Consider the following 26,285-nt stretch of genomic DNA (forward strand, 5'->3'; position numbering starts at 1 on the left):
CGTCTCCGTCAACATACTGAATTTAATAAAACCCAGCAAGAAAAAAGCTGGAGTAAAATCTCAACTTGTAACATCTTGGGAGGAGGGGCAGATTCTTTCCTCTTCCCTACCCTTCAAGCAAGCCTATGGTGTTTTTTGTAGCCAGCTTTAACGAGAACAGGATCTGGCTCCTAATTACCAATGCAAATTATAAATATAATCACATTAAGGAATTGTGGAGTGGAAGATGATACAGTGTCTATACAGGCTGCCAGAACTCTCTGGGCACACGCCACGGGGTAGGAATTAATAGGAGACAAGCCGTGCCCGCCTGTGTTATTAAAGGGCAAAAGCAACAATCAGAAACATGGGATACAAGTGACTGAAAATGATTGTAGCTCTGAAATCGCAGTAAGGCAGGAAGAGACAGATAAGAAAGATGAGAAAAATAGGATTTTCTATAAATACTGCTATAATCCCATTCATGGGCGAGCATGAATGGTTAGGGCTTCTGGGCAGCCACCAAGACGAGGTGGGTTCTGCAATCTACACAAGGTGTGCCAAGAAAAGGCACAATTGCTTAGTTTGCATCATTTATTCAGCTTTTGTTGGCCCTGGAGAGAATCGAGCGAGGCCCTCTGATCACTGGAAATCATCCACCATGTGGACTAGAAACTTGGTCAACAAAAGCTTTCTGCAGATTTGGCTTGAGTGCCTGACTCTGAATTTCACCACTCATGATGCAAGCGTGACCAAAGCGCTCAGAGACCAGTGGGAGGTGGTGTGCCTAGAAACAGCTGTGGAAACTGCAGATGGGAGCTCTGAGCCAGGAATCGCCCAGGCTGTCCTGCCCCCTCCCTCCCTGCTGAATGAATGCCACAGGACGGGTGCATGTCTGGAACTGGCCTGCCCTTGCAATGGTTCTTCCAAGGGCTTGAAATGAGCCGGGCCTAATGAATCATTTCCGTCCACCCAGCAGGGATGAGGAGGGTGTCCTGGACACCAGGCGGGGATGATGATGATGATGATGAACAGGCCAGGAGGAGAGGAATGAGAGCGGAGCTGGAGATCCTCCTGGCCTCATCACCTTCTTTCAAGGGCTGAGGGGGGAAAGCCATGCAGTAGCCAAGGGTCAGAGCTGGGATGGGTCAGCAGCCAATTCCCAGAGATGGGGCCTGGTTGGAGCAGCCAAAGGGAGCCTCCCACGTTCAGCTTCCCACCCTGGTCGGCCAGATGCCTCTGGAAGGTCGCAAGGCAAGAGCCTCTCCTTGCTGACATTCAGAGGTAGGCTGCTCTTGCCTCTGGAGGTTCCATCTAGCCGTGAGGACTCAGACGGTCTGCAGGCCAAACAGCTCCCAGCAGTCTCCTGAGCCAAGGAAGGGCGGCAAAGGGTCGCTGCTCACCCTCCTGGCCCCTGGAGCGGACTGGCTCTCTGTGCCTGCGAGAGCAGCATCTCCAGTGGTAGCTGCGGCCCCTTTGAAAGGCCCCAGGTGCATCTGAGCATGCACAGAGGGTCTCCTCTCCAGAGCTGGGGGGTTGCCCACTTGGTCAGTGTGTCTGGGCATGCACAGAGGGTCTTCTCTCCACGGAGGGGGGGCTTGCCCACTTGCTGCTGCCACTGCTTCTAAATTGGAGGGGGGGGGTGAAATGCCATTCTGGCTCCCCCCTCCTTTCTTTATCCAGAGCGCAGAGAGGAAGGGCGACGCCTCAGACCCCCAGAGGAGGACGCAAGGGTGGGATGCCGCAGAGCATGTGCAGAGTGCCCCACCTTGGGTTCCGGTGGCGTCGTGGGGACCACATTCCAGGAAGTGTGGGAGGCACAGGTGCCCCCCCACCCTTTCTGGAACGAGCCAGTGAGGGGCTCCCCCGACACGCCTCCTCTCCTCCCCCTCCCCCGCCTCCGATGCGCTCCCCTCCCCTCCCCTCCGCCGGCGTCACTGCTCGGAGGCTGGCAGCCCGGGCTCCCCCTCTGCAGCTCCGCCGCGTCCGGAGAGGTGAGTCTGGCGGGGGGGGGCGCGCAGGGAGACCTCCGCTGCTGCTGCGGGCCGGGGGGCAGGGGCGGCCGCAGCGCCTAGTGGTCGCCCCCCAGGGCGTTCCCTGCCTGGCAGGAGGGGGCACCTCGGGGACCCACCCCAGGGGGGCTCTCCCCCTCCCCCCGGGATGCTGCAGAAGCGGGCGGCACACGTGTGGACGCGGCAGGCAGGGGCAGGCGCGCAAGTGGCGGCTGGGCGTCCCGCTGCCCGGGCACCGGCGCGCCGGGCTCCCTCCCTGCCAGCTGCGCCACCGTCTAGAGCTGGGGCATCGGCGCCCCCCGCCCCTCCCCCACGTCTGGGGGCTTTCCCGGCCCCCTCGGAGGAGATGCCAACCCCCCCCCACTTAAGAGGCATTTCTGCAGTGGGGGGGTGGGAACGGGGGGGCTGGTTCTAGTGCATCACCACCACCTTTCCGGACAACGTTGCATATACGCAACGGGGATGACATGAGTACACCTGGGGGCTGGGCAGTAATGGGTTAAAGTCCCAGCCCAGGCAGGGCTCTTCCCCTTCCTAGAAAAGACACAGCAGGTGGACTCTGCAGCTGGGGGTGGCAGAAGCAGCCCAGGGGCCTCTGGAGTGCCCTCCTGTGGGGGGGGGGGTCCACACCACCCCTTCCTTGCCCACGGCTGACCAGCAGCACTACTGGCTCCCAGCCCACCAGGCTTTGGAGGCTGTCCCCCTCATCAGCCTCCTGGCTACTGGACCCCAAGGGCAGCAGGTAGCCCTGACCTCCTCCAGGAATCCCTCTGATCCCCTTTTTCAAATTATCCAGGCTACTGACCAGCACCACATCAGGTGGCCACTGGGGGAGAAAAGTGTGCTCTGTAAAGATCCTGCTCGCTGCCTAAACGGTTGGGGCCCCAGGTGAGGCAGGTTGAGGAGTACCTACCTATTAAGATTTGGGGGGGAGGCTTTGCCCAATGTGGGCCAGAGCCTGCCAAAGTCCAGCTGGCACACATGTGAGACAGGGCAGGTCCCGGGGTTGGAACTCCCTGGGCCCCTTGCTCCCAAACTTAAAACTTTGCCTGGCTGGCTTTATTTAATTTATTTTTCACATTTTAATATTACCCTTCCTCCAAACTGCTCAGGGTGGTGTACATGGTTCCTTGCCTCCTTTGTCCTCACAACAACCCTGCAAGGTAGGCAAGGCTGAGAGAGAGAGAGAGAGAGTGGCCCAAGGTCACCCAAGAAGCTTCATGGGTGAGGAGGGACTTGAACCTGGATCTTCCAGGTCTGACTCCTTATACGGCACCTTTCCACCTCCTAAGAGGCTCCCAAAGCAATTCACATTTGGTGAAAAACACCTAGTTCAGCTTTCAAAGCACAGGGGGTCTTAAGGGGAAGAGGCAATGGTGGATTCTGGCTGCCCAGCTGCGGGTGGGAGACTCTCTTCATTGATTTTCTGCTACTCTGATTAGCTCCATGGTGCTTCTTGTTATTGGGACTGTAGCTTAATTAGGTTGTGAGCTGTTTGGAGATCTTATGGCAAAAAGTGACACACAAATCTAAAAACATACCTTCTACCTGCAGTTTGAAGCTGCAGGTGTATTCTGGCACCTTAGGGAGGGGGCTGTGTCTCACTGAGAGAGCTTTAAGGGCTGGAGGTCTGGTCTAGAGGGTTGAGCCTCTGTTTGCCTGAAGATAACATCTTGAGCAGAGACCTTGAAGCAGCTGACAAGCCCAGCTGAGTTATTCCACCTGCTCTTGGAGAGATGAAGGAGCTGCTTGTCAGCCTGCATGGGAGGAATCTGGAGGCCAGAAAGTGATAACAGACCATAAAACATCCATCTGAAATGTTGTGTGGTTCTTTCTACGGTTCAATCTACAATTGTGGTTCAATCTACAATTGAAGATTTCTTCAATTGTAAAAATCCCTACAGGGATTTAGAACAGCCTGTTTATGTAAACCTCCTTGAATTAAAGTCTGAGGAGAAATCTGACGACCAAGAAAGGCAGCATATAAATGCCTGTATTATTATTATTATTATTATTATTAAGACAGCATCTCCAAGCAGGGCTGGGAGGAGACCCTCAGTGGCAAGCTGAAGAGCTGCTGAGGCTAGTGAGACGATGGAGACCAAGAGGCTGACTCACTACCACATAGCACTGAACATATTCTGCTGCGGTTCTTTAGCAGATAGGAGAAAGTTCATGCCAGGTGGGAGGACCTAGCTAGTGGGTCACCTCCTTCTGGAAGAGGCAATGCTGGCATCGAGAGGAGATGTGGCTTAGGGCAAGGGGATGTGAGCCTTTTTGCTTGACCTCAGTGGCATAGGCAAGAACTACTTTGTGGCTGCTCCTGCACAAGAATATCAGAAGAACCCAGCTGAATCAGGCCTATCTAGTCCTGTGTCTCACAGTGGCCCACCAGGTGCCTCCGGGAGCACAAGACCTATAGCCCATTGCCATTCCCTGTTATCTGGCATTCAGAGAGAGCCTACTTTTAAACCCAGGGGGTTGCATATACCCATCCTGGCTTGTCACCCGCAATGGACTGTTCCTCCATCCAATCTGAACCTGAATCTGTTTAAAAGACATCTAGGCCAAACACCATCATCTCCACATCCTGTGGCAAAGAGTTCCACAGATTATTTACACATTACAACGAAGGTAAGGGCAGGAGCCTCTGAAATGGGCAGCTCAACTCAGTTTCTCTCAGCGCTGCCCAGACAACAAAATGCCTGTCACTGCCATCAGTTCAAATGGCCAGTAATTCAGAGTGATGGAAGCCCGTAGGGTGCATGCAAAGTGGGTCCATCCATGAGGCCAAATCATGCAGCAGATGGGGAGGGGTCACCCACCTCTGTTCCCTGGCCTCAATGCTCTGGCATCTCCCATTCTCTGGCCTGGAAAAGGAAGAGCAGACAAGAGACGAGCTAACCAAACTCAGTAAGTCTTTATCCAGAAATCCCATTAAGAAAGATCCATTTGTAGCAAGAATGGGCCTCCCTGGAGAACTGCGGAGCAGAACTAGGTGCCCTGAGCTAGATGGATCTCTGTTAATTGCCCTTGGGCTCCTCTCCAGACACAGTTTCCATTCTGGTAGATGCTAGCTGGCTGGCACTCTCTGCCTGTTTCCTTGTCCTCTCTGGGGACATAGGGAGCGGCTTCCGCCCGTCTCCTGGTGCCAGGGGACAAAGTCCATGGAAATATTACAAAAATGAATTGACTTTGAGGTTGTTTTTTTTTTTTAAAGCAAAGCACAGTTTGTCGCTTTAACACAGACTGACAAAACAGGGAATGGGAGACCACCCCTCGGCAGAGCTCTCAAAGCAATAGGAACCTGTGAGCTGAATGCTGTTTGCGCTGGAACAGCTCCACTGTGAATTTCAGCTGGCTATAAGGTTAGTGGCAGTTCCGGTTATGATCATCCCTGCTTTGCAACAAGGAAAGTGACTGTGAGGGGGGAGGGTTTGCACAAGGCCATGTGTGTGTGAGAGAGTGAGTGAGTGAGAGTGTGTGTGAGTGAATGAGAGAAAGAGAAAAACAAGATGTGTTTCAAAAAGCAGCCGGCCATGGGAAGATCAAGGCTGTGTGGCCTAGTGGGAGGAGAGGTCTGATCTTCTGCTTCCATGTGGCAGCCCCCCGCTTGCACCTCTCCTCTTTGAAGCAGCGCTTAGGGAAAAATTGTGCCCATAAACCTTTCTTCCCACAACTCTGGGGAGAGGGGGTTGATTTATGCTGGGGAACGAGTGGGTTCTCCAATGAGCGGGGGAGGACGACACACATCTGAAATGCAAGCCCACCACTCTCAACCCCAACACTGCATGCTAGCTGCCTGGCCTTACGGTATATCCTTGATTGGGGTGTCCCTTCCAGAAGCATACCCCAATCTAAAATGGACTAGGAGCTATGGTTGAGCTTCTTGAGAGGAATCCCTCCCAAGGAAGGGATTGGGAAGAATCCAGTGCATGCCCAAACCCCTGTCAGCCTTCCCCCTTAGAGGAAGGAGAAGAGAGATGCAATAAAATAAATAAGTTATAGACAATTGAACATGAAGCATCTGTTCCAAAATGACAAAATACTTCCCGGGAGGCAGAAAGTGAGATGAGAACGCACCTTCCATCAAATCTAAGACTGCAGGCAAACACAGCAATAAAATCATAGTTGCTATGGCATGTTTTGAAGGGTGAGCTCCTTCCCTCCTCTAACAGGGCCAAAGAAAGGAGTGGCTGATTGATCTCGTAGGGCAGCCCAATTGCGCTGGAACAGACAGGCCGAATGACCTGCGCTGTATCCAGTGCAGGGTAGATGCTGGCTGGAGCACAACTCAAGAGTAAGGGGATGTTTTTTCTCTTACCTGGTGTCATGCCCTATTTACCCCATCTGGCTACTTCATTCTGCACCAGCAAAATAGCTGGCACAAATCCGAGCAGCCTGGTGAACACCGGGTTGGCCGTGAGGGGAGTTAGGATTCAGCTTTCGCTGCCGTGGTCATTCCCACCCCCCTCCCTGTCCCAAAACTCCCAGCGCCCTGCCTTCCTCTGCCCCAAAATTCCCCATCCCCTTTCTGCCCTCCTGCCACCCTCTCCCAGCCCTGCACCAGCCTGCCTGGATCTGGCATCCAGGAGCTGCCAGGGGCCTCTGCGTTGACACCGCCAACTCCAGGGTTGTCATGAACATGCTTTATGGCATGTTCACGACACTCTTGGGGCAGCTCAGGGGACTTGCTCCTGCCCAGCACTGGTTCTGGATTGTGCTTTAAAGACTTGTGCATGTGTTCCAGTGGTGACCCGGCAACCTTACATATAATTTAGGCTTGATTTAAATGAGAAAATGGGAAGGTTACCGTGGCTCCCGCCGGGAGCCAGAGGATCAAGGGCCATGGGAAACTAGAGCCCCACAAGCAGCAGGGGCTGTGCTTTTCTCTCACACTGCCCCATTCCTGCAGGCTGCCATGTCTACTGGCAGCTTAGACTTCAAGAGCAATCTTTTTCAACACCTGTCCACCAAACAAATTGAGAGCATAACTTTTTCATCTGTGAGCCTGCACAGCAGCAACAATCGCAGATCTCGGCAAGGGAACAACTTTCTGTTGTTTGTCTGAAATGTTTGACTGAAATGTTTGTCGGTCGTCAGTTACGAGCCTTCTGGGCTTTTTGTTTCGGCTGACAGACTGCGACTTTTCTCCTCATTTGCCATGCAGAGGCTCATTTATCAGCACATAATTCATCTGTGTGTGTAGCTTTTGTGCAGGGCCCTTGTGGCTGCTCACAGTGCCTTCTTAAAATTACTGTGTGTCAGAAGGGCTGGGATACAAACAGTGAGAGGGGGGAAATAGGCAGATTTGACTGCATCAGCAACCAATGCTTTTACACAAAACAGGGAGACATGCCCCAGGATATCTTTCTTGTGTTGTAGCAGAAGCCAAGACATGAGCCTTCCCAGCATGCTTGCAAGAGAGGCAAGAAAGAGACTCTGATTTTTAGTTACGTTTTAATCATGCCCTTTCTCTAAGGAGCTCAGGGAAAAGCATGCATCTCATTTTATCCTCACAACAACCCTGCAAGGTTGATTAGTCTGAGAAAAAGCCAGTTGGCATTAAGATTGCCCAGGGAGGTTCAGGGTTGAGCAGGGAACTGAGCCCTGGTCTAATTCCAATGCTATCCATCACACCACCCTGGCTATCTTGGTATCGGTCCAAGCCTTGATGAAAATGACTGCTGAAATAATACAGGCATCCCCTCTTGGGCAAGAGAGAGCTCAGACTGATGGTTTGAATACTGTGAGTGGGGGGGGGGGCCACCTGATGGCCACTCAAGGCAATGTACGGCTTATTTAAAAACCACCATAATAAAAAGAGAACCAGGAACAGCACCCCCAACCAACATTACAAGAGGCAACCAGCTACAATACCTCTGTGCCTGGGAGACATTTTTCCACTCTCTGTCTAAATTCCATCAGTCAAGGTGGCCCAGAGGCTCTACCTAGTTGGCTGTTTCTGGAGCTGTGCTACCATTACAGTGAAGTATGTTCACACTGGGATGTTTGTGTGATCAGAAAGAGAGCCACCAGCCAAGTCGTGGACCTTGAACACCAAAATGGCCCAACCGCAGTCCCTCGGGGCCGGAAATTTTACTACTACAGGTGGAGCCTATTTATCCGCGTTCCGTTCCGTGACTCGGCGCGATTAACAAAAAATGCATTGTGCATTGTAGTCAATGGGGCTTACTCCCAGGAAAGTGTAGAGAGGATTGTAGGCTATATCTCATCCTTTGCTTGGTGGGAAGGCTTGCTTGTGTTGGTGATAGCCTGCCCCATGGGGGGGGTTGCTTGTGTTGGTGATAGCCTGCACCATCTCAATGGGGGGGGGGAATTTGGCAAACACTCCCAGGGTTTTTTAAAGCAATCCCCTCTGTTGCTACCACACCTGCCCCTGTGTGAGTGTGAGTGAGTGAGTGAGAGAGAGAGCTCCACCTTGCTGCAAGTGTTCTGGCTACGGAGATTTTTGGCCCCCCCTTCCCCTCTTCAGCCTCTTTGCTGGCTCAGGGGCTCCAGGAGTGTTACTGTTCCTTTGCAAGGGGAACCTCTTCCAGGGCTATTTCCCTGCCTATTTATGAATAGATTGCTGTAAGTCAGGGGTGCTCAAAAGGTGGATCGCGATCTACCGGTAGATCGCGAGGCAAAATGAGTAGATCGCGGAGCCCTGTCTCTCCAAACTGTTAATATGTCAGTTTCGTCTAGTGACTAGACAAAACTGACATATTTAGCTAAACTGACACTGAAACTGACACTTTAGCTGCTCTTCAGGCATGCAGCAACAAAACTGACGAAACTGACTAGACTCCAGCAGGTGCTCCATACATTAAAGGGGGTGTCTGTCAGACGCTTCCTTCCCCCCTGGTAGATCTCCGGGCCTTGCTGGGTTTCAAAGTAGCTCTCGAGCCAAAAAAGTGTGAGCACCCCTGCTGTAAGTTGTACAGAGTAATTCTGGGGTGCCTGGCATAATGATGGCTGTAAACAGCTGGATTATAGGAGGCAGGGTTTGGGGAAAGAACTCAGAGAATTTCCTGCAGGATGACAGCACTGATCCATGCCATCATGCAGTTGTGGGCTGGGACTGAGTCCTCTTGGGGATGGAGAATTATGGAGTAGCATCTGATAGGCCCCAGTCACACCTGGGTCTTTGGAAAGCATTGTGGGGACCGAACTCAGGTTTAATGGTAAAAGGTAGAGTGGCACTCAACGTGTGCTCACCCGCTTTCATTCCAGGGCCTTTGGGCACAATCCTAACCAGGTCTACTCATAAGTAAGTCCCATTTTGTTCAATGGGGCTTACTCTCAGGCAAGTGTGGTTAGGATTGCAGCCTCAATCTTCAGGGGAAGCTTGGGCATCGTGCTGCATTTAGCACTTTCCCTCCCCTGCCCGTCACACCCTGCCCCACTGGAAAAACAGATCAAGGTGGTACTCAGACCATGAAATGCAGATTTGTGCCGTCATTAGCATTCTGTCATTAGCAAAAGTCAGGCTTAGATTCAGGCAGCAAAGGACTCGGAGCTCTGGCATTATCTCAGTATAACAGCCATAAACCCATTTCTGTGCAGCCCACAGGTGTACACATTGGATCCCTGTTGTGTATATGCAACGTTGGGCAAAAATGGCTCAAGCCAGCAGACTAGTGACTCTGTGGTAGGGGATGATTTTCTGAACCAGGGCCTCCTACCAGACTTTCATTAGAAAAGGAGGCGGGAGTGACCCCCTTGCTTCAGATTCTATGGGATTATTCCTCAGGAATGCCTTTATCTTCCGCCAGTCTACTGGTCCTTACCAAGACACTGTCTGTTTTGTTCCCCCCTCCCTCCCCTCTGCTATTCACTGGCATCCTCTGCTGCTCAGCAACTGGTATTCTGAACACAGGCACATTTCTCAGCCGCTGGTGTTTCGGAGCGTGAAGAGCGATGTGCCGATTCTCTCGACAAGCTTACCCGAGAGCCGAGTGCGGGTGACGTGCTGACCGTGGTGTCCTCTCCTTGCAGAAGACGGCGCCACAGCAGCGGGGCCATCAGAGATGTTGCAGTGCAGGCACGCAGAGGAGTTCAGCTTTGGGCCCCGAGCACTGAAGGACGCTCTGATCTCCACGGACCCCGAGCTGCAGGAGCTCTATGCCAAGACCTTCTCCAACACCGAGAAGCTCTTCCTCGCAGAAGCATACAGCCCCCACCGGACGCTCTTCTGCGGCTTGTTCATCCGGACGGCCTTCGACTGGCTCCTCAGCCACCCAGATGCCCCCGAAGACTTTGAAACTTTCTACTACTCCCTGTTGAGGAGGAAGCAGAGATTCTACCGAAAGCGCATATACCTGCAGCCCATAGGTAAGGTCACCTGAGCATCGAACGGCTGGCATTAGTGCAGAAATGATGCCAGGTGCTGGGCCTTGTGAGCGCAAGCATTCTCACAACCAAATCCTAACCATCCTTCCTGTGCCACGATGTGGCAGCGCCAAAATGGCCTCCGCTGCGTCCAGCGTGGAAGGAGAGGTCTCCCTGGGGAAGGGGACATTCTTCCCCTTTCCCCCGGGTAAGCCCCAGCAGCTGTTATGGGGCTACTTGGGCTCACACCAGCAAAAGTGCTGACACAGGTCCAAGCAGCCTTGCGTTGGCAGGTCAGGCTTGGGAGGGGGGATGGGATCTGGTGGGAGCCTCTGCTGCTGTCCCCACTCCCTCCTGGCCCAGTCTGCCCATCCCTCACCCCACTGCGCCCTCCCCCCTTCACTGGTCCACGGTGATCCTACCTGCTCCAGCAGGTGCTGGTCTCCAAGTGGCACTGGCCTGTCTGCTGGCACTACAATCTTCTGTGCTGCCGCAAAGTGCCTTATAGCATGTTTGCGACAATGCCGCACCCCTGTGCAGCCAGCGGTGGCAGGCTTAGGACTGAGTCTCTCAAGCCACAGCTCTTCCCACGTGCAGGTGCCAACGCACAAGGCCTTTACGTGCTGCCAGAGGTCAACCTTCTACAACAAGCCACAAAGCAATATAAAAAACCCAACTTGTGAGATGGGTATATGTGTGGGGCATAAAGAGGCATCCATCTGGCTCCACTGGCATGTGAAGCGATGGCACTCGCCGCCCCTATTTTCACACTCGGCCTTCCTGTAGGAGAACTGACCTCCACGCTTCTGCTCTTAGACCTGAGCGAAGGCCCCCCTGGGCTCTCTCTGCTGGATTCCCTCAGGAGCTGCGTCGAGTCTTTTTTCTGGGGCCTCCAAGTCAAGTGCCTTCCTTCTGTCCCCGTCTCTTCCATCCACTGCTGCTATCGCCAGAACCAGGATTCAGACAGAGTGCAGCTCCATGCAGGTGGGTGATGAGATAGTCAGGGGAGATGCTTGTTCCAAAAACTTTTTAAACTCAGGACATAGAATAGCAACCTCCTGTCCACACAGCAGGAAGGAATGGAACAACTACAAATCAAAATCCTGTTTCCACAGAGGATCACTGTTTTCTCAGCAGCTAAATTAATAAAGAATCAGCTGGGTGACTGTAGTCATATTTTCCTTTTGGGATGTGATTGATTCAGATATTTGCATCCTTTTGTTTTCAGGGAAAAGCTATCAACCCAGACTGGGAGTGGACAAGGGTGTGTATGGGACGGACGCGCAATTAAACTGATACATGCAGGGGTCTGGGAAGCTCAAAACATATTTAAACCAGAATGCAAAAATAAACCATATAGAATGGGAATGGCAACTGGTTCTGGGGCTTAAGCTGATGAATCATCTGCCTTTGATAAGTTGATTAGTTTTTAATTGGCACTTTTCTTCTTGGTCCCTGTAGATGGAATCCTGACCTTTCTGAAGAACAACAAGCCAATGGACGCCCTCTGTGTCCTGGGTCTCACACTCGCCGATCTCTATCCATGTGAGACGTGGAGTTTCACCTTTGGCAAATTCTTGCCAGGCCAAGGTATGCTTTAGAATTATTTTATATATTGCATTTTTTTTAAAGTTTCTGCAATACTGATGACTCATGCACAAAGGCCGTTTCCCTGCGTGGGAGGGATGAACTGGGCATCTCTGGACATGAGACTGGCCCTCTCCCCCTCATTTCCTCTCTCCACAGAGGTGGGCGTTTGCAGCTTTGCCAGGTTTTCCGGAGACTTCCCCCAGGTGGGCTGTACCACTTTAAACCCATCTCCACGGAGACAGGAAGCAAGCATGGAGGCTGCAGAGCAGGCCAGACACCAGGCGCTCCTGTTCAACATGCTGGAGATGCTGCAGTGCTGCAAGGTGAGATGCATCACAGATCTTGCAGCCGCTCCGCGACGATTGCGTTTCAGAGAAGCCTGCGCCATTGGCAAAGCTGAGCCACGCGTTTGTTATGAGGCGCACTTCCTCGTATTTAAAATTTAAAAAAAAAAAAGAGGTGCTCCATGCCGTGTGGAAAGATAGCATATCCAGGAGATGTCTATGCTGAAGCCTCCATCCTGGACCTGCTAGCATTCCTTGTGCAAGGAGTTCTGAGTTGGACAGGGTTAAAATACAGTATGAAGTTCCTCTCCTCTCGAATGATGAAATGGTACAGTCCGGGAAGGACTTTACCACATGCTTCGGTACATGCAGCACACCTGAACTGAGAAAACAAAAAGCTTGCAGGGGGTCTGTGTGTGTCTCAGTCCTCAGCAGAGGAAGAGAGTTATACGGTTGGGAAGAGAATGAAAATCCCTTTATCTTGGTTTTTCCCAATGAAAGGTCACCTGCCATGAGATCTGTCACCTGATAGGCTTGGGAAACTGCCGCTGGCTTCAGTGCATCATGCAAGGGGCCCTGAGTTTGGGCGAAGTCCTGCTGCGCCCCCTGGAGCCCTGCCCCATTTGCCTGCGGAAGCTGCAGTATGTCGTGGGCTTCAAGCTCATTGAGCGCTACAAGGTGAGAGAATCACGCCCTCCCCTTCTCCCTGCAAGGCAGGATAATTTAGACACCAACTTCAGACAGATTCACAGCAAAGAGTGCCTGAAGCCTACTGGAAGCTCCAGCAAATTAGTCAGGGCACATGCTACAGTTGAAGGGAGCCACTTGCCAGTTACTAGCCAATCTGAACTAGCAGGAAGCCTCCTCCCGACTTTCACTATTGTGATCATGCCCCTTCCAGTGCGGATTTCCGTTCTAGTCAGTCCTTGAGACACACTAGAAGTGGACTGGCCATGAGAAGAATCAGCCTGCTTACCAGCCAGCCTCTTGTTTGTCCTCGCTGCCAACTCCCCTACTCCAGGGCCACCCAGCTCTCTGGGATGCATAAAAGGACTTGGGAGAGAGGGAGGACTTGAAGAGCAGAGACAGCTGGCAGACATCCTGCTGTTCTTTCCTTCCCTGAACTGCATCCTATATGAAAGACAACTCCACCTTCTGCAGGGGTTTGGCTAAGATAAGAAATGAGAGGAGGGGTTTGCACTGCTTCTCTTATCTCAAACTCTGCAGTTCAGAAAAATCCCCCCACTGTCTTCCAAGCTCTTTGAACTTGTCAGAGGAATCCAAGGAGAGGCAGAGTCTTCTCTCACTTACCCTGGAGTCTAAGGGAAGAAGCAAGAGGATTTTTTTTTTCTTATCTAATCTAAACTTCTGCCCAAGAGAAAAGGGCCCCCTCTCGCTTGAGCCTCTTAAAAAAGAGCATAGATGCTTTGGAAGAGAACAGGATGAAAGTTTGGATAAGAAAAACAGCAGCTTGCCCACAAGTTCCCATTTCAATTTTATTTTTTTAAAAAGCAAATTTCTAGCTGTTAAGACTGCTTAAGAAGTTGCTTTCCTACTTACTTTTATGCTCCCTGGGGCATTTGGTGGGCCACTGCGAGATACAGGAAGCTGGACTAGATGGGCCTATGGCCTATCTAGCAGGGCTGTTCTTATGATGCCCAGCTGATGTTGCTACTGGCCATTGTGGGGAGGGGCAAGAAGCTATGCATGACCCTGAAGTCCCATCCTGTGGCTACTGGAGATTTTGCTTCTGACATTTCATTAGTTGGGCATCACACGTACCATCGCAGCTTTAAGAGCTAGAAACTTGGTAGGGTGGTTAGATTGGTTAGGACACCAAATTCTAGACCCAGTGCAAAATTCAGTGCCTGAGCACCACACACAAATGGGTCCCCATTGCAATTTGTCTGAAAAGGCAATAACAACCTTGAGTTTGTTTGCTGCAGAAACTCTACGCCTGGACGCAAACCATTTTGTCAAGCTGGCCCAGCCAAGAATCCACAGATCTGTCTACATCAGAGGACATCTTGCCATACAGCACAGACTCTGGGATGGGTTGCGAGAATAATTCCGAGGCGGTCACAATGTCCCTGTCGGAGCCCATGACTCCAGATACATGCAGCCAAGCGATCTCCACGTTCCAGGATCTGGACCTCGACGAACAAACGTGTTCTCTGGCCGATGCCCCCAGCCAGGAACACCTGGGCAGCATCCCTAAACCCCTGGACATCATTAAGGAGTACACACTATGGCTTGAGATGTGCATAGCTGCTCTCGAGAAGGATGTCTCCGAGGAGGAGATTTTGCAGGTGGACAAGACTGTGGATGCCCTGCTACGCTGGGAGATGTTCACGGGGCAGCTGCCCGACGTGAGGAGAGACCTGCATTTTACCAGTGACAGTCCAGGACTGAGGAAAGTCCTTGGAGACAAGTTCTCCTCCCTGAGAAGGAAATTGAGTGCCAGGAAGCTGGCAAGAAGTGAATCCTCCCCTAGGCACTGGAGGTGGGAGGAAAGCTAGCCCCGTTCAGTAACACCCCGTCTGCTTTCCACATTTTCATTAAAATGTTTTGTTAACTGTGTTCCAGTGAAAAGCATCACCAAAAGGAAGTTCTCATTTTGTCCGAGAAAGAACTAAGAATTCTAAACTGCAATAAAAGAAGTTTCTTCTATAGAGATCTGTCATTATCCTGCTTGGAGCATGTTCTTGTGTTGTATGCACATTGAGTTAAAAAAAATCATTTTCATTGACGTACTGGACTGCTGGAGTAAGTTTACACCAAGGGTAGGAGAAGAGCATAAGGCTGCTTAAACCTGGGTGGTCAGAAAGTCAACCTTCTGTTGAGAGTCTGACCAACTTTCAGGTGAGACCCTTGTTCAGTAGGTCCAATCCATGGTAGGAAGGGGAAAGACCCCACTCTGAAAACCATTGAGAGTTGCTGCTAGTCAGTGTTGACCATTCTCAGCTAGAGGGATAAAGGTTCTGACTGCAAATAGTCAGGGCAGGCAAATAAATTGGGCAGGAGGCCTGGTCTAGAGGGTAGAGCCTCCATTAGCCCGAAGGTATCAAAAGGTCGCCAGTTCAAGGACACCAGCAGCTCCCTGAACAGCTGAGAATGGCGAGACCTTGAAGCAGCTGACAAGCCCAGCTGAGTGATTGCACCTGCTCTTGGTGTGAGCAAGAAGCGTCTTGGCTGACCTCCATGTGAGAGATGGAGCTGCTTGTCAGCTTGAGTGGGAGAGCTGGAGGCCAGAAGCGAGACCAAACCAGGAAGAGCCATTCTGAAATGTTGGTTCTTGAAAGAGAGAACCTCCATGATTGTAAAAATCCCCTTGAGGGATTTAGAAATGCCTGCCTGTGTGAACCGCCTTGAATAAAGTCAGAGGAGTAATCTGATGACCAGAAAGGCGGTATATAAATACCTAGTTATTATTTATTGTTATTAAATAGCAGCTTCACATGTTCAGCTTTGAGGGCCACTTTTCATTCCAGACTCCATGACCCAGAAGTGCATTACTGCCCAATCCAAGTTCTTTACAGATGATCAGACTCTCTAAATGGAAGAGCTTCTTGGTTACAAAGCACACGCAGGTTATTTTTTCCCCACCAGCGTCCCATTAAATCCATGAGGTTAATGAAATCATTTAAAGCCAAGGGTGCATTATTGAGGATCTTGCAACCCTTAACACAACTGATCTGTCTCAGTGCTCTTAAGAATGTACTTTTGCTTAAGAACATGAGTTCTGCAGAGCTACAGACCTCCATTTGGGAAAACTGGCACTCTAAACCCATAACTCAGTGGCAAAGCACATACTCTTTCCAAGGTCTGCAACCCAGGACTTTTAAACTGGAAAACAAACCTCAGATCTCATGCAGAAAGAGTATCTGAGATGTTGAAGGGAGCTTGCCACAGGGCGAGATGCAAGGGTGGTTTGCTTGCTTTACAATACCTGTAGGGGAGGAAGAGGACAAGAAAAAGGACAACCTGTTCCCTTCTGCTATGCGCATCTAAAGCTCCTTCTCTCTTATCACACCTGGAAATATCTTTATGTCATGATGGTCCATGGCTAACTGACAGCCCTGTTTTCTGTGTATGGGGGGGAGGGAAGAAGAGTGAGCCACAGATTCCATTTTAAAGTTTCTCTGAAAGAAAAGGGTGACTTTTTGGGTTTGAGCTTAAGTAGCTCAAGGTTGTGCTTTAGGTTGTGAGAATTAAAGGATATTTTGAGACAAATTCATGAGCCCCGCCTCCCAATTTCGAGTAACGAGCTCTGTTTTATGTATCAGTACCCCCCCAACCTGAGTGTCTCCTCCTTAAGGATCCAGCTATAAATAACTGGAGCTCCTTTACTGGGTAACAAAGCAACAAATACACCCTGCAATCTTCAGAGACACACAGGACTTTGTGACAGGGGATGAGCTGAGGACGAAATAATTCCCCTTAAGCAGAAAGTTTGAATACCACCAGATTGAGGATTCTATGACTCAGTGCTCTCTGCCAGCCACAATGCAAATATTGATTGGGGGGGGGGGGTAGAGACAATATTTCAGGGCATCTTTTTGACCATCATCAATCTTCTCATTGAGGCACCCCAGTTTCCCAGGACAAACTGAAAAAACACTGTGTAAAGTGCATTTTTACACAATCAGGGGTGAAAGGTCAGGAATCCCCTATCCAAAGTTCCTCTATGAAGCTTGTATAATTATGAAGACATTAAATACGAAACAATCTCATAAGGGGGAAAAAATACAAGAAAAGCTAGTGCACAAATTCAGAAAAAATTGTGTCAATTACTGGGTGAAAAAATCCCCCCCCCCCAAAAAAAAACTTTGCATCTAGAAACAGGCAGGTGACAGCAAGCTGTGTTGCTGCCCCCTGCTGCTTGTTTAGATATTGCCACTGTTTTAATGCCTTAAAATCAAGTCTGTTTTTGCCAAAAAACCCACACCAAATCGTCAAGTAATGCATATTCTTACCAGTCACTTAATGAAAAACTACACGTTAAATTGGGAGGAAAAAGAGGAGCAGGGACAGGGTTAGAGAGGGAACAGAGTACATTTGAGAGATGGCCTGTTGAATTAAGACCCGGAACACTCCCTGTTGGCCTTCCGCCGCAGCTGCAGACATTTCTGTTTTTGTCCTGCTTTTTCTCCTTGATGATCTGAGGTTTTTGTTCTGCTGCTATTGTTAGTGTTTATTATTTTTTGGAGTCATCTGTTGTATTTTAATGTGTATATTGTTCGCCTTGAGCCTTTTGTTACGTAAGGGGAGAGGTGAGCTATAAATGTCTTAAATAAAAATCACGGGCACACAATAAACCAGACGCAAAGGAAAAAGATGCACCCACCTCTCCCTCATTGAGCAAAGTGTTTGCAAGTGGCTGGCTGTTGCTATGGCAACTGTTTTCTTTTACCAGCGAAGACCTAACCCACACTTCTTAAGTGTAACAGCGTGTGATCCTTCCCCATCAAGCTTTTCCACGGATTAATTTGCAACAGGTCTGAGCACTGGAACGACTTTTCAATATACAAATTTGTATCTACTTGTCCACATGCAATAAGAGCAGAAACCACTACCAGCCCAGAATCACTAAAGGAGACCATGCAGAAAGATAATAAGATGGCAGTGAGGATGGGGGGATGATCCCACTGAGCTTACTCAGGTGCAAACAGGTGGAAAGTGGCAGCCACTCCAGTCATTTCTGATCTACAAAATAAGTCAGTTGGGAAGGAGCCAGAGGAACCCAGCAAATTGCAGTGGTTTCTGAATTAAAATTTGGTTAGCTGAGGACCCATCTGCAAACAAGACTCAGTTGAACATCAGCTCAAGTTCAGACTGCAGGCTGGGTGAGAGAAGAGAGTTCCAATTGTTCCACTCGGGGATCACAAAGATTTAAGGGCAATGCACACACAGAGCTCCATTGTTACTCCACAGAATGGACCAGGCCCCTCACATTAAGCCAGTGTCTCCATCCTGAACTTGGAGCTGGCTTGCCTGCCTGCCTGCCTACTACAATGGAGCACAGCTGAGAACTTTCTACATGGCTTCCAGCTGAGAATGCACAGCTCGTGGCTGGAGCTTTGCACACTGCGTCTTTGCAGGGGTGACATCAGGACCAGACAACCCAGACTCAAACAGCAACCCTGATTTCATCAAGCAGAACACCCAGTGATGCGCAGTGGATAGCAGGGACATGCCAGCCATTCTAACAACCTATGTGATGCTTTCTACAGCTTTCACAGCCGAAGTGCTCTGATTACAGGAAAGGAGAAATGTATGAAGGAGGAACGGTATGCAGTGAGAGAAAGGAAATGAGGCTGTGGGAAAGGCACTAGCCTTGGCCAAGACGGCACCCTGCAATGGCCTAGATTCAGGGAGAGCATCCTAGTGTACATTTAAAGAAGAAATTGATATGGAAAAAGCAATACAGACGTAGCTCACATTGCTGTTTCTGGATGTTCTGCAGATGAAGTGACTTCGCAAGGGCCAGGATCGCAATCCAACATCCACGGCTGCGCATGAAACATGAACAGGAGAGGAAGGGCTTCAAGCTGCTGCCCACCCAGTTAACAGCTTCACAAACTACTAGAAGACAAAGTAGAGTTGCCAACCAACAGTTTATCAGTGTCCTTCCTTGTTGGGCTCACCTACTACTGTATGCAAATGAACCTTGCTAGATGGCCCTGACTGTACCGCTTGTGAATTTAAGGGCTTAGTTCACAACACCAGATTTAACCAAGCAGTTTGTGTAGCTAAGGGCATGCATCTCTGTCTACCTTGTCATTAGCCTAGGCTCAACACTGCTGTCTAGATGCTTCAGCAACTTAAATACCAGATGTTGTACACTCATCTTATGTTTGATTCTGCTGCTACGGCAGTTAGTTTTAGCCATGAGCGCTTTGTTTTTACCTTCTGCCATTAGTCAGCTTAGGCACCTCCTGCCTGGGAGGGAAAGGGTGAGATCTATACCTTCAGAAATAAAATATTTTATTCCACTGCACAGTCACTTAATTTGGCTTGTCTTCGGATATTTTATCTGCTTCTTATTGCCTTTAGTTACTGTTTTTGAATGATGCCCGTTTTCTTGCTACTGTGAGTCAGTTGGAGTACTGAGAACAAATCCTGAAAACTGCACATTTTTGACAAAGGGAGAATGGGAGGACTCGCCACGAATAGACCACAGCCTTGTTAAGGAGGCCGAATTTAAACCGTTTTGCGGACTCTAAAGCACAGTAATAACAAATCATGTTTTAATACTTACAAATTCATATATACAAAACAGTACGCTAATTCAAAGCTATGAAGTACATTTTTTACACAATTATTTTTTTTCTTAATCTAATACAGTTTCATAAACTGGCACAAGCACAGCAAAACAGGCCACCAAGTATTATAGATGCTCTCTTAGTGCTTACAAAAAAAGATCACTGATCAAAAGACAGCATTTCAAGAATACCACCACTATGCTACAAAAGCCAGGGCGCTGCCATCTGGTTTTTCAGTTCATCACCAACTTTTCTCTGAATAGGTAGTCAGCAGTTCTCAAATTACAGATCCGTGGCCCATGTCCCAATTTTTGGTGAGCTGTGAAACTGACAAGGCAGATTAGGCTAAGTGCATCAAGGGTTAAAGAACCTGGGGGAGCACCACTGCCAAATCATTACAGTCACATAGGCTTGAGCAGCTGGTAAAGCAAAACTTTATTTTTAGGTGGGTCCTGATACTAAAGAGTTCGAGAACCACCAAGTAAAAATTAAGGCTAAATACAGGCCCTTCCTCTGAAGATGCGGTAGATGTTACATAGAACACTATTCTAATATAGTGGCTAAGTGTGGTCCCTTATTCAAATCCTGCTTCAGCCATGAGCTCAGCTGCACCCATAGGCAAACTGCTTGTGTCTGCAATTAGATATCAGCTCTACTTCAAGATTGTGTCTCAGTGATAACATTAGACAGTGCTTTTGTCAGTTTATCCTTACGCATCATCTCAACCAATCCAAACCTGCCATCGGGCCCTTGTATCAAGGAAGGCCTTTCAAGACCTTGCAGGTAAAACAAAAGGAGCAATGTAGTTTCAGACTGCAGATGGTAAGATATCACATATTTTATGTGAGCACATGTATACATACTAAATTTGCAGGGCAGAATTTGCTCTTTCTAGTTTGAGTGGCAAGACAAAGAAATATGCATTCAAACCATTCGATTATCCACTTGCAGTACAAAGTACTTGGCAGTTTTTAGCTCTTGCTGTGCTTCCAAACCAGACTTTCAAGAGGTGGGGGGGGGGGGAGAACGAAATTCCACCAATGCTTCCATTCCTCTGGAGCAAAACACTCAAATGCGTGCCTCTGCAGTTTGAACTCAGTACAAAAGTTACTATCAAGAGGGCACACTTGGTTGATCTTAAGGACACAACGGAGCAAAGAGGTTGGTTTTGAGGTTCAAAAGGGCCCCAGCCATTAAGGCTGTGCATGAGAGGAAAGAGACACTTGTTTTGGATTTTTAGATATATTAGACATTCTGTATGGCCAAAATCACCCTTACTACATTGGAAATTTGAATGTGCGCCCACCAGATATAAACAAATAGTCAAATAAACAGACAAAAAGACTTGTACTGCATGTGCCAAGTAGTTACAGCAATGCCAATATGTTGTTTTAACAAGTGGCCACATTCTTCTTCTGGAGAGAGTCAAAACATACAGACTAGTCATTGATGGCATTTTGTTTCAATACACACACACTGTCAATGTTAAAGCAGCAGTGCTTGAAAACCTATTTAGAAACTAGATCTTTCCTTCTTCCTCCCAACAATAGATTCTGGCTCATCACCAGAAAGCCAAACATGGAGGTCAGTGTGGCTGTTTCATTTGGCCTGCAGTTTTTTCCATGTTGGCTATAGAGCTCAAGTCTGGGATGCAATCCAAGCCCTTGAAAAGTGCAAGAAATAAGCTAAACTGAGCCCAAACAGGACTAACAAGGGAATAATCCTGCACCGCCCCTTCCCACTGAAACAAAGCAGTAACTTTGGAAATTTAGGGCCAATTCATGAACAGTTTGCCATTGCTTCAAATTAGGCAGATTGTCTTGTTAACCTGGTTTGAACTGGTGCCCTATCACTGCTTGTGTGAATTGATTCACCAAACACACCAGCACATCCATCAGCTTCTGTGTGCCAAGGTCACACTACAACTGGCAAGTACATTGGTGAGGCTATTTGCAACTCATCATATGGTGCTAATTTAAAGCCAACTTGATCCTAAACAACTCTAAGAGGGGCACATGAATAAGTCTCGGAAGCCAAACAGGCAAAATTAAAGATCACCAAGGCCATCAGACCAATCTGTTGCTCAGATATACTTCCCTGTTCAAGATAGCCTGATTTTCTGTATACACTTGTGTTGTCAATTTTGCATCAGTTCAAATGAATTAAGAACCCTTTTGGAAGACATCCAAGTCCTTTTCCCCTGCCTCATGAAATATCAGATGTCTATAGCTAGGAAATCAAGTCCAACAGCTCTTACTGTATGTTTACAGTAAGTTACATACATACCGAATGTGCGGAAACCCAAGCGATTTAGTTTGTGTATACTTTACCTACAAAGCCATCAAGTCAGACCCAAGCAACTACCTCCTCACTACACATGTAATAGTTCTGTGATGACTTGTGCTTGAGTGGTCACTTGGTCCAGGATACTACCGGTATGTCTTTCTGAGGGGGAAAGATGTACTCAGGCATTCCAGAAGTAAGCTAGCAATGGCATGCCACCCCTAGCTCTCCATTGCAACAATTGGCTTAATGGAACATGGGTGGTAGAAGCAGTTGAGCGACATCTACCTTTATTCCTACAAGCACAGTGTTAATGTAGGAACCCTGAACAGCAAGGCTCTCAAGTCCTTGCTTCAGAAAAGCTTCTATAAACAAGCAGGTTCACTGCAGAACGTCCGTCTGGATTTTTCCGCTCAAAAAGTCCTCTGGTTCAAGACCCGAGGGTTCAAGACACTTCCTCCCTTTGTCCTCGGCTAAAAACACCCCCAAGCAGCAGAAACACCCTTGCTCTAACAAAAGGAGTACTGCCAATTACCAAAGACCATTTATTTGGTGCAAAGCATGTAGAAGCACAAGTTCAAGGCCTCTAGCAGATTGTCTTATGTGCAATCCATTTCCTGGCTAGCATTTAATATTCCACCAACAACTGCTTTCCTCTCCTCCATAACTCCGCGGACAAAATGTTCTGAAGGGTTACATTAAAGGCAAATGTCTGTGGTTTGGTAATTAGGCGGTTGTGAAGCACCCAACACACCACTTTGCTGGATTACAGAAATGGGAAGAATGTATTCTGAATCCTAAATGAGACGTTGGCACATGTTGTACATCAACTACGGCTAGAAGAGAAGTTTCTCTTTTGTGCTCAGAGTCACACTGTTATTTCAACAGAATGTGAACTAGGAAGAATAATCCAAACTGGATTACATTATGCGTTCTGGACATGTTAACACAGACTGTATAGAGCCACAAATGAATTTAATCAACAAGCTTCAAACGCAAGCATTATAGCTGTGACCAGGATCAAATATACATCAGATGGGTAAAGGGACAAGAAGGTAGAAAGCTGGCATTTACTACAGGTTAAAAAGCAAAATATGTTGGTTTTGAGCCACTGAGTATAGGGCTAGTCACCAGACTGAATTCCATCTGGTGACTTAAACATGCTTTATATCAGGGGTCTCCAAACTTTTTGGCTAGAGGGCCGCATCAAATATCTGGTGTGGTGTTGAGGGCTTGAAAAAAAATTTAAATATGAAGTTTTAATAAATAAGAGATGGAACTTAGAAAATAAATGAATGGGCTCATTCATTCAACCTCTCTGGCCCTCAGAACACCCTCCAGATGCAACCAGAGTACAGTACTGGTCGTGTTCAGTTGAGTGGGCCAGAGGCTTCAGGGGACAAGAGGTTGGCCGTGGGCTGGATAGAGGCTCGCCGTGGGCTGCATCTGGCCCCCGGGCCTGGGTTTGGAGACCCCTGCTTTAAATCAATGTTTGCCCTTGCAAGGGGCTCTTATCAAAAAAAGAGGGACTGTCTTGTACCACAGTAGCACCCTACATTCTAAAAGCGACTATTCTAGTTGCCATCTTTCTACAAAAGCAGTACACTTTTGAGGACACTGCTGTTAGAAGCACAGTTTTGAGAACAAGGCTGTATTAGTCCCTGGCTTTAATTTTAAAATGCAAAAATGGAAGAACAATCCAGGTTTAAATATTTGTACTATTGTCTACCACTTAAGGCAACGGTAAGATTTACACACAGAACCACAGCACTTTTGGGAAGTCAAAAATGCCACACTCGGTTGTCACTAGGGTTGTCAAGGTTCTTCTATGGAGACTTTTTAAAATAGCAACCAAAAACCAGAAAGATTACTTCAGATATGCCTAATGGGGATTTTGATTTTACTCTCTTTTAAAAAGTAGGTTCATATGCCTACTTTTGCCACTCCTCTCAGTTTTAACAGTCATTTGCCATGTGCCAGGACAAGACAGCTGGTGGAGAAACAGAAATGAGAAATCCACTTTATCCCAAAGATGGAACCATGAACAGCCTTAAACCAGGCTGAACAAGTGAGTTCAGCAATCACAGATGAAATGTGTTCCCTCTTATTCTTGAACAGCCATTTTACAGCCTACCAAATTGCTTTCAAGCAGGAATGTATTCACAGCAAAACTGTGTCCTTTCCCAGAAACAGATAGAAAATACTTGAATAATTGGTACTAGGAAAACCAGAAAAGTATCACTACATTCCCAAAGGTAATGAAAATCTCAAATGACAAACATTGAAGAGAAGCAAAGTAGAAACTGACTGCTTGCTGCCTTACTAGAACTTTTGTAGTGCATAGAAACTAGGAGACATTCTCCTCATCTCAAACTGTAGCTTTATATCATCCTAAGAAGAAGAAAATTAGATTTTTTGTTCAAAGTATGGCATACCACACAAGCACATGCTTTGGTAATCCACATGGGGGAAACCAAAACCAACCAGATATTGGTCAAGCAAAGATTATGAGAGTGTTTGCTAAGGCTGGTGCAGTATTTAAACTCCTGGAGTGTCGCCTTCTGTTAAAGACATGGCTGTCCCAAAGGGGCATAAATACAGTATTCTGATATAATGCAATATAGAAAAGACTAGCCCTTGCGGTTATTAATATGAATGACAACTGTGGTACCAATGGCACAGTAAACATTTCCTGCATTTAAGAAAATCCCTGAATAAAGACTATACGACTGAAGCAGGTCTTCATTTAGGTTAATACATACCTCATGTCAGAGAGAGTGACGTTATCTGTACACACAGAAAAGGCACCCTATAGCTGAATTCCACATTTTAGAATTAACACATGTTCACATCAACATCATTCACAGCCTCCTACAAATTCACACATTTGTAGTAGCCTAGAAGGGGCAACACAATTCACAATGCTTTAAAATGTGTGCTATATATGCTAATAAAGCCCAACGGCTTTATTAAGGATTAGTTCCAAACAATGTCCATCTGTAGCTATGAAGTGGGAGATCTCAAGACCATTTGACTTTAGGTTAGCCACTGCTCCCAAAATATTTGGCTAATGAGAATAATCAGCTTCTGTACTATTAGGGACAAGCAACACTGTCCTGTTTAAAAGAAAGAGCTGTCGTGTTGTTCAACTCTAGGTGAGACAGGAGCATCAAAGGTGGCTCGTTTAAATCCACTATAAGGTTGGGGTGCAGGTGCCGGAGTCAAGTTGTATTACTGTCTAAGTCTTGTTTCCCACGATGCAATGCACACTATACATGTAGTGCAAAGTACAGCCTCACATTACACTAACCCAGGCCTTCAATTTCTGCTCCCTTCAGGCCAACTCACTTATGCGGCCAGCTAAGTTCCAACTGAATGTCCACTTGCAGGAAGCTGAAGAGGTTTTCAAATAAGACCTGGGTAGCCACCTTGATAAGCAATTCTGTACAAGCCAAACCTGGATACTGATCTCAGGATTATGGGAAGATCTCAATGTACACTCCAAATACAAGTATATCAACTAGGGAACAGAATACATTATTAAATTAGTTAATTCAGCACCCAAATCTACTGCGGCAGGCAGGCCTTATAACCAGAAAATGCTGGCCCTGCTGCGCAAAGTTAAACACAAACACAAAATATCTTTACATCATTTTTCAAAGTCAGGGTTCCCTTTCCAAAGGCAGAAGGCAGTAGTGTTATTCAGTGTTCAAAAGAAGGCACTGCACTGACAACCACCACTTTTTCAGTAGTGTTTTTAGGTAAGTGACTCAGTAGCTAACTTTAGCTTTCACGGTCCGTCTGCCGGTCGCTCCTCTATCTGGGCTAGCTATCTGGCAGCATCCTGGAGTCAGCAAACAGCAGGAATCTTTCAAAAATATCCACTGCAAGGCCACAAAGTTAACACTTAGGCCTACAACTAGGATAGTTTGAATACAGAGGACAACATAATATCACTGCAACATAATATCCTTAAGGTTCTCCTGAAGGATTGTATCCTTCACAGCATGAAACACAAAGCGGATGTTTTCAGTGTCTATGGCGGTGGTGAAATGGTGAAAGAGAGGCTTACTGCGATTCCGTCTCTTTCGGTCAAAACACTGTACCAGGTAACGCTGAACATCTTCCAGCCTGTGTGGGTCACCTCTGAAGTCTGAGAAGTACTTCTTAATGCTGACACTCTTCACTTTCTCAACAAGAAGGTCCATTTTATTAAGAAACAGAATAATGGAGACATTAAAAAACAGCTTGTTGTTGACTATCGTCTCAAAAATATTCATTGATTCAACCAGTCTGTTTGTGCGCCTGTCTTCCATGAGCACCTGGTCATATTCACTGGAGGAGACCATGAACAATATAGATGTTATCCCATCAAAGCACTGAAACCACTTTTGGCGTTGTGACCTCTGTCCACCTACATCCACCATTTTGAAAGGGATCTTCTTGATGATGAAGTCATGCTCCACAATGCCTTTGGTAGCTTTTCTAGCCAGCAAGATGTCTTGCTTGCTGGGAATATAGTTCTGTAAAAAGAGAGA

At 48.0% G+C, this 26,285-nt stretch overlaps 2 protein-coding genes across 3 annotated transcripts in view; one reads left to right on the forward strand and one right to left on the reverse strand.

Moving 5' to 3' along the window:
• The first annotated feature begins 1,909 nt into the window (after positions 1-1,909).
• Positions 1,910-14,820, forward strand: AMZ1 (archaelysin family metallopeptidase 1). Of its 2 annotated transcripts, XM_066640795.1 has the most exons (8): positions 1,910-1,973; positions 5,212-5,359; positions 9,993-10,328; positions 11,142-11,309; positions 11,787-11,915; positions 12,072-12,238; positions 12,701-12,877; positions 14,146-14,820. In XM_066640795.1, exons 3-8 carry the CDS (start codon positions 10,025-10,027, stop codon positions 14,716-14,718), a joined length of 1,518 nt encoding a protein of 505 aa, XP_066496892.1. In that variant the 5' UTR covers positions 1,910-1,973; positions 5,212-5,359; positions 9,993-10,024; the 3' UTR covers positions 14,719-14,820. The 2 variants fall into 2 exon arrangements, with proteins under 2 accessions (XP_066496892.1, XP_066496893.1); XM_066640796.1 differs by lacking the exons at positions 1,910-1,973; positions 5,212-5,359 and having other exon boundaries at positions 9,927-10,328.
• A 793-nt stretch (positions 14,821-15,613) lies between these two features.
• GNA12 (G protein subunit alpha 12) overlaps positions 15,614-26,285 on the reverse strand; it is a 33,920-nt gene continuing 23,248 nt past the window's right edge. Inside the window, exon 4 of the mRNA XM_066640355.1 lies at positions 15,614-26,270. Coding sequence (XP_066496452.1) covers positions 25,701-26,270 — 570 coding nt within the window. The 3' untranslated portion in view covers positions 15,614-25,700. The remainder of the gene's footprint in view (positions 26,271-26,285) is intronic.

This window comes from Tiliqua scincoides, chromosome 13 (genome assembly GCF_035046505.1).
Source record: "Tiliqua scincoides isolate rTilSci1 chromosome 13, rTilSci1.hap2, whole genome shotgun sequence".
Lineage (NCBI taxonomy): Eukaryota > Metazoa > Chordata > Lepidosauria > Squamata > Scincidae > Tiliqua > Tiliqua scincoides.